An 8,221-nucleotide genomic window follows, 5' to 3' on the forward strand; every position below is an offset into this window, starting at 1 on the left:
AACTAGCAAAGAAACCTAATCAGGAGAGAAAAAGAAACATAACAGAGTATGAAATATTGCATCTTAGTTCAATTATTCTTACTTTGAACACAACCAAAACTTCTGGTAAGGAGGGGGGGGGGGGGAGCACAAGCAAAACAATTGAGAATCGGAGATTAGCAGATTTGTCCTCAGGTGCCAGAAACCATATCCAGATTACTCTGTCATTATTATCAAGAAAGATCTAATTGACGGGCGAAAATGACCACAGCCGCGGATCAAATATTTGCATCATAGTAGGACATTTGTGACATCAGCAAGAGCCCACAATTATTGGAAACAAAAGCAGCTGTTCTCCGATAAATTGCAAATTACAGAGATCCACACAAGCAAATCTCAAGGAAGCCTAATACAAAAGATTTTAAGAGGTCTTTGGGAGGGGAAGCTCTGCTGGAGGTTCCCTGGCAACACCTAGGACTGAATCATATTCCTCATCACGTCGACCAAACTTCTTCCGGACAACCTTCTCAAATTCAGTCGTATCCAATGGTTTTGCATTTTCAGCAGCATGAGCCTGAGCCAAATTGGCGTAATTTAAAGCTGATTGAGCGAAGAAGGCCATTTCATTTTCTGTGAGCTTTCTCAAGAACCTTGCTGGATTACCTCCCCAAACCTACAACAAAACCTTACTAATTTTAGCTAGTCTCCACGGATCAAAGACAAATGATAATCGCAACACAGGCATCACAAGCTATTAAGCTGAATCCCTTTCTAACCGTTCACTTGAAACCAGCTAGGATCATTGAGAATGCTCTATATCATCAATATACAAATGCAGGTCATGACAAGATCTAAATATTCAACTTTCAGGAAGCGGACCAGAAAAGTATCTTCTTAAAAAAAGAAATCATACAAACCTCTCCATAGGGGATCTTGGTATTCTGCCTAACAAGGGCTCCAGCAGCAACCATGGCATGCTTCTCAACATATACCCCATCAAGCAAGGTAGCACCCATGCCAATAAATGCCTCATCCTCAACAGTACATCCATGTAATACAGCACTATGACCTATGAAGTTCAATGGAGACAACTGTCAAAATATTTAGACAAAACTTGAAATAAGACTATGCTCAACACAATCACAACATGGTCACAATTTACCCATGACTCTGTCACTAACCTACAGTGACATTATCTCCAATGATAGTTGGTAAGACCTTCCCACTCAAATTTGACTTTGCCACATGGACAAGAGAATTGTCCTGTATATTGGTTCCACATCCAATACTAACGCTGTTAGCATCACCTTCACAGGTTCACACAAAAAGTACCATTAGTTAAAGGAAGAAAACAACAGGTGGAGCACATGTGTACTTACAAAGGGAAAAGTGAGCAAAATTGGTACTCAACCCCATCACACATGTAGTGAGTATTTATGTATATACGGGTAGGATGGATAAGATGTTTGTCCTTGATACCCCATAACTGCAAATAGTTGAAGCAATAAATGGGATAAAGAAATTTCTTTCTTTCTCCCTTTTTATTGGTTGTCAAATCTCATATGTCCTCTTATTTTCCCGATAAAGGGAGAGAAGGAAAATTTTTAAGTATAAATATCTACTCCTTCCTTCAGACAAATATTAACAGATGAGATATGGATTAAAAGAAATCCTTCTCTGTATTTTTTTCCTCTGTTCTGTCCAGTTATTTGTCTGAAGATAATGACCAAGTCATTTGGCAGAACTCCCCACCCCCCCCCTTCTCTCAGTGCTTTTATTTTTACTTTTTCATTTTAACTTTATTCGGTGACTTCCCTGACAGGGTGCAGATAAGGTGGTGTTATATTGTCTAAGCTTAATATGATGTGTTCAATACGGTACTGTATTGATATTAAAAACAAAAATCTAAATCGCCTGTTTTTCTCTGCAGAAATATTTACACAACATACGCAAATCAACTAATACATTCCCTTTTTACCCCAAATCAAATCATGTTCACAATAATGGGTGGGAGAGCTTAATATGATGCGTTTCGTATACAATGGGGCTGATATTATGAGACCATTCTAACAGAGTTCAGGATCGAACTTCATCAAGGAATCGAGAAGAATTTCCATTCAAATCAAATAATAAATCGCATTATCAATGAGCTAAAATTGTAGGTAACTTCAGAGTTTTGATGATGGGGCAATTTACCTCTCAGGACACATCCATACCATATGGAAGAACCCCGCCCAACCTGAACATCGCCAATTATTGATGCATTAGGGGCTACGAATGCTTCCTTATCAACCGCAGGAGCTTTGTCAAATACATTCATGAGAGTCCGATGCCTAGACACTGAAAAGAACCACAAATTAAAAGGGAATGGGGAGAAAGCAAAGGAAACTCTGAAATGAGATGGTATGAAACGTCATTGGCCAAGATGGAAAGATACTTCAAATTTATGGCAGTGCAGAGCTAAATATATAATCTTTCAGCCCTAGTTACACAACTAGGTATTACGAAAGACAAAACTGCCAAGAAACACAGAATCTGTTACGTTTAGGAGAACCATATCTGATTAAAAACGGAAAAGAAAAAAAAGTACCGAACAATGTAAGGCAGAACAACGAGATTAAGGACTTTGAAAGCCATTAAACACGAGACCTTAAGCCGAAAGTGCCAAAAAGGAATTCCAAGTTTCCTCATTTTTTTTCCTCCTAGGAGACAAAATGGAATAATGAAGGTGGGGCTTTACAAACACATTTGCTGGCACATTAACCGCAAATAATCCAGATACAACTACAACATTTGATAGGGATCGATGGTTGAAAAGTAAAGGCACTCAAAATGGATATCAGGAATCACGCAGTCTCTCTAGGGTTTCAGAAGATAGAGGAAGGGAGAGACATACGCTGTTCTTGGAAGTAGTAGTTTCCCTGAAGACGGGAGCCAAGGCGATCGAGGGCTTGGCCCGTCTCACGGATCCAGAACCCAACAGAGTAGAATGCTTTACCCAAGGTTCCCATGTTCCTGTCTTTGAATCGAGCCCAGATTACTTTGATCAGTTCAGGGATTTGAGGAGTTGGGTATCAGTTGAGGACCCAAAGCATTGAGCAACAGAACATCAGCAGAGAAAATGGCAGAGAATCGAACAAGTCGCACCACCAGAATGGGAGCAGGAGTGGGAGAGGACTCAACACAAGACGCAGCGTTTCCCCTCACTTGTTTCCCTTGCTGCTCTCCTTCTCCCGTTCGCAGAAACGAGCAGCGGAATATCGCCACGTGTCGTCCGTTAGCCCCGTTTTATAAGTGCCACGCACTCCTATTTGTGTCTCGCAACGTTTGCTTCCCACAACACCGAGAGGAATTTTTTTTTTTTTTTTTTCACAGAGGGAAAAAGGGAGATTCATGAAATGATGAGTGATTACGAGCAAGCAGATCAATAAAAAAAGGGCGGCTGAAAAGAAACAAAAGGAGTTACAAAAGATTTGGCACTGTGAGTGCAGTAAATAAAAGAATGAACAGATAGAATAAATAAGATCGGCTGCAGTGTAGGATTCATGGGCGAAGATCTGTTTGTTCCAACATGAATTGGCCAGCGTACATTTTCAAGGCACATGGTCAGGATCTTCCTGGCCAGTGTCCAGCAAGATTGTCAACCTGTGACGTCTCACAAGACCATTAATAGAAAGAGAGATTTTATATAATTATTTCTTCCATATAGTACTTCTAAAAAATGGCATAACTCGTTTAACTCATAAATTCAAGTCTAAGATACATTTAGTAAAGCATAATAGAAGCATTTTATGGTCTCTTAAGACTTTTTATTGAAAATTATCTTTTTAAACCTTGTCTGAGAACAAGGATACGAGGAGCCAAGAAAAGCAAATAACAATAGTTGCGGTGGAAAGAAATGCAATTGCTTTGGCGTAATCGCTCCAGCGATGGCCCCATTGGGAAACATATTAAAAGACAATTGTCCAGGTACATAATGACATTGGAAATTACGAACCCCTTTCATTTTCCTTATTTATTTTGGGGCCTTTCATCCTCCTCGTCCAACGTTATCTTTCATTTGTTTTGGAGTATTATTATGTTTCACAGCTGGAACCGCCCCTTCCACAGCATGCCTGATGTCCTAGTCTGTGGGGATAACTGTTGGAGGATCATCTTATCTTTTTGGGGGAAGCGTGATTTGATCCGTGAGAACTAGCCCAGTTGAGAAACGAACTCAACACGTTATGAAATAGAAGTGAAATTCCATCGGCTGAAATAAAGTTAGGGGGTTTTATCTGCACATTTTTTGCCATGAACTTGTATGTGAAAAAAGAAAAAATCAGAGGTTTTTCTTTGATAGTGTGTACGCGTCCAAGAAACTCCTTACCAACATCTATCTTTATCTGCTGCTATTCATTCTCACTGTGTTTTACAAGAACACTGCCTAGTGCGGCTCATGTTCATCATACATAGGTGTGCTCAATGTTGATGATCCCATTGAGAACCTCGGACTCCGCATCACCGTTATACTGAAATTCCATTCTCCTTTTGATTTAGCAGATTAAGATGAGAAGTCCATATCTGCTCACATATATGGCCTGCTGACACAGCTCTTTCTGTATATGCTCATAAACTTGGCCACAAATTCTGCGGAGAATTGCATATCAATCTCATGTACTAAAACAGCAAGACTTTGCATATCTTGTTATATGCAAAATGAGTAATTCTGGTGTCACTCGTGTTTGTTTTTTGACAGGGATTAGAAGAGTTTCGATGTCTTTACCAGCTAACTTGTTTAAAGCTATAGTTCCAGGTGGGAGTCTTTTGTCCTGTAAAGTGGAAACATACGACTTGGTATACTAATTTTGTATCATATTGTAGAAAGTTTGATGAGGAAGAGAAACTCACATAATAAGCGTGCCAATAGTAGAGTTCCCTTTTTAAGCTGGCTTCGATATTTTTCAAAAGTTCTTCCACTAGTTTCTGCATGTGTCAGGACACAAGTTCCATTACAAAATGAAAATACTACTACCTCATGTTCTAATTATAAGATTTTATTTGTAATTTACAAATGAAATCTTATAATTAGGATTGGAGGTAGTATTTTGGTTAAGTGTTACAAGACATAAGTGATTCATCACCTGGAGAATGAGTTTTGGGTGAACAAAATCCTCCATAAGCTTCTGAAATTTTCTCTTACTGAGATTAGGCTGATCAAACCACAAGAGAAAAGAATTAAAATGAAAACACTATTTGATCTATTGCAGTCTTCAAAACATGGATAGAGATTTTCCTTTCCATTTTGAAATTTTGGTACCATGAATTTGATGGATCAGCTATGATCTCTGAAGCAATTTCTATTACAACATCCTCCCATCCAATTGAAATTGGCTGTTCTTTCAAAAATGGATATCTGCATAGAAAAGTACAGGTTTCCTTAACTGAGATGTTGTAGAACAAGAAAACAAAACAATGCAAACGTGGGTAAGAAATCCATCCTTCTATATATCATATTTCCCTCACTCTGATGCAAAGCAACAGAAGTTAAATTTTTTTTTTTTCCTCTTTAAGCCGTCTGGATCCACACTTGGTAATGCAATCTGAGGGGTTGTGCAGTTTTGTCATTTCATCATCTTACTCGAATGCTTTGCATGCCTCAAGAGCCATGATAGCTTGCCTGAGATTCTGATTAGATTTTGCTGCAATCATAGCAGCAAAATTCATTGATAGATGAATATCCTCTTTCCTTGCTATCTCAAACAGAACCTCTACAATCTGGGATATTGGGGTTCCACATCAGTATTTACAACACTTAAATCCTTAAAGTTCAAACCAAATAAGAAGAGGAACAAAAAAGCTGTATTCTTACCTGAGTAATAGTAGGTGGACGAACCTCAATCACTTTGAGCAGGTTCCTCACAGAGTCAGGAATGTCAACATCATCTTGGCAGCAGAGTATTAGTTTGCATATTTGGGAGTGGCAATCTATAATCCATGAGATTATGTGCTGGATGTCCTGTCCTGCCTTGTCAACCTCATAGAGAACTACCACTGAACACGATTTAAAGCATGCTGCTTATTAGTAGCCTCACAGACTGTGAGAAGTAGAGTACAAGTCTATGTGCATATTCTTTGAACTGACCTTGACAATCTGACTTGATATTGAGATTGGCATCTTGGGGTGTTACTGCATAGATACAGTTCATTTCCTTCACTAACCCAATCAAAGCATGCTTAGCATTCCGCTCCAAATTTACGTTTAGTTCCACGTGATGACGACTGAACGTTATTGGAACACTTATTTTCGTAGGCCTACCTTCCTGTCATTTACTAACCACGAGATTCAGAGATGGGTTTCAATCAAGGTTAGAATGAATAGAACTTGGGAAATCTGTACCTGAAAGGGGAAATATCTTATATCGTGGGATAACTGCATCAAAAAGTGTTCAGTAAGGTGAGCTCAGAAATTGTGAAATATATAAGGCGAGGTCAAATCAAGATGCATACGTTCCAAACTCCTCGCCGTATATTTCTCGCAGAAGAGCCATTGCTAAGGCTCTTTTCCCTGTACCGGGGGGACCTTTTAGCAGAGCGTGTGGAATTTCATCAAGAGACACCTATTAGTCAAAATCATCTCAATTAGAAGCGCTAGTATACGATGCGGAAATTATTCTGCAATCGAACTTCTTATAAATTTTGATGAAATTGTATAAGTTTTTTTTAACAATTGATACATGCTTATTTTGAACTAAGAGGGAGCTACATGAACTTTAAAAAAAAAAAAAAAGGGAACTACATGATTCTCAATTTGTTTAATAACTACACAATGTCTCTTTCATTTTCCAATTTTTGAAATTTTCCATTGAAAATAAAGACCAACTCCTTATTTTGCGAAAATAATATAAACATATTCTAAGAATCAATCATGGGGGATTTTTATGTCATTATTTATTCCATAAGAATTATAGTTTTAAATAACAAATGATAAATTTATGTAATCGTGATAAAATTCGGGACGACTAGGATTGGCGTAAAAAATTTTCAAGGTTCAAGAGGTCTTATTTTAATACATCAGCGGCCATTGAGGGGCAGAGCAGGAGAAGTATAAGAAAGCTGAGCTTACAAATTGCTTGAGAAGTTGAGCTTCTTGTTTGTGGCAAACGAAGTCATTCAGGGAAGCAGGTCGGTACTTATCTGCCCAGAATTGTGGCAGACTCTCCACCACGCACGCTCTCTCGATGATCAACGCTTCATTAACTCTTGCACGTTCCGGTGATCTTCTTGAGTTCTTGCATGATTTTCGTCCCATGCAAGAAAACAATGCTCCTTTTTCCTCCTTTTTCTTCTTCCCCGTTATTTTCCCTCCAGAGGAGCTGGAAAGTGAAGTTCTACTAGATCTAAATGATGACGGCGATGATGATGTGCTCTGGATACTCTTGCGGGTTCGATTCGAAAAGAAAACAGGACCAGACTGAATCGACCCTGCAGAACCTGTTAATGAAATATGCCCTTGGGGACTCTCATAAAGTCTTGTCTCTGCAAACATTTCGTTGATTCTTCCTTTGGAAGGAGTTATATGCTTTTCCTCCCATGTTGGATCCTGCTTCTTGTTACCACGTAGAGTGCCATTTCTAATCCCATCATGCTTCATTCTCGAAGAAGATTTGATTTCTTCTCCAAACCTTACAGAAAGCATCCTGTGATGCGCCATGGAATGGAGCTCGCTGAGAAAACTGCGACTAGAAGGAGGTGGAAGCTATGGAGGAAGTACAAGTTATGAAGGCGAACGGAAGAAGAAGAAGTGGGGTATGAGAGAGCCATGGTTTCTAAAGGAGACATTATGGACGATGAGCACTAGAATTGTTGCGTGACGGGAAAATATGCCTTTTCCTAGCCGATCGCGGCTGGCAATTTTGTAGTATATTGTCAAGAGTTTGCAGTGGGCGCGTTACTTCTTATTCTCAATGACCCACTTGATTTTGGTTAAGAATTATAAAGCTCATGAAAAGAAATTTAACAGTACAATAATACTCTGTTTAAAGCCACTTGTTTTATTTAAACAGCCAAGTAGTTCATTAAACATGAGCAAGACCTTTGGTTTTATTATTGGTAGAGTAAGCAACAATTAATGGATGTCACAAAACAGGGGGGAAATGGTGAAGAACGGTTTTTCCTCTCTCTTTTTTTTTTCCTTTCTTTTTCCTTTTACTTTTTACTCACTGATCACAAACATGCAGAATATTCATGTGAACCGCTAACG

The 8,221-nt window shown here is 38.9% G+C and overlaps 1 protein-coding gene and 1 pseudogene across 1 annotated transcript; both read right to left on the reverse strand.

Annotated features, from left to right (window-relative positions):
• Window positions 1-175: 175 nt before the first annotated feature.
• On the reverse strand, window positions 176-3,226 carry LOC114719067 (gamma carbonic anhydrase 1, mitochondrial). The gene is made up of 5 exons (XM_028904521.1): window positions 2,876-3,226; window positions 2,176-2,319; window positions 1,161-1,286; window positions 897-1,048; window positions 176-652 (listed from the first exon to the last, which is right to left on the reverse strand). Exons 1-5 carry the CDS (start codon window positions 2,988-2,990, stop codon window positions 401-403), a joined length of 789 nt encoding a protein of 262 aa, XP_028760354.1. The 5' UTR covers window positions 2,991-3,226; the 3' UTR covers window positions 176-400.
• Window positions 3,227-4,420: 1,194 nt separating this feature from the next.
• On the reverse strand, window positions 4,421-7,672 carry LOC114719072 (replication factor C subunit 5-like; annotated as a pseudogene).
• Between the last annotated feature and the right edge of the window lie 549 nt (window positions 7,673-8,221).

The sequence above is a fragment of the Neltuma alba genome, unplaced genomic scaffold (assembly GCF_004799145.2).
Source record: "Neltuma alba isolate B1F8T4 unplaced genomic scaffold, ASM479914v2 tig00011891_pilon, whole genome shotgun sequence".
NCBI lineage: Eukaryota > Viridiplantae > Streptophyta > Magnoliopsida > Fabales > Fabaceae > Neltuma > Neltuma alba.

Bases quoted from the DNA above. Each gene is read 5' to 3' on its own strand.
- LOC114719067 (XM_028904521.1), bottom strand. From the start codon at position 2,990: ATGGGAACCTTGGGTAAAGCATTCTACTCTGTTGGGTTCTGGATCCGT. The intron at 1,049-1,160 runs GTTAGTGACAGA...TGAACTTCATAG, and splicing joins TGGAGATAATGTCACTGTAG to GTCATAGTGCTGTATTACAT. The intron at 653-896 runs GTTTGTATGATT...GTTTTGTTGTAG, and splicing joins CCAAGATCCCCTATGGAGAG to GTTTGGGGAGGTAATCCAGC.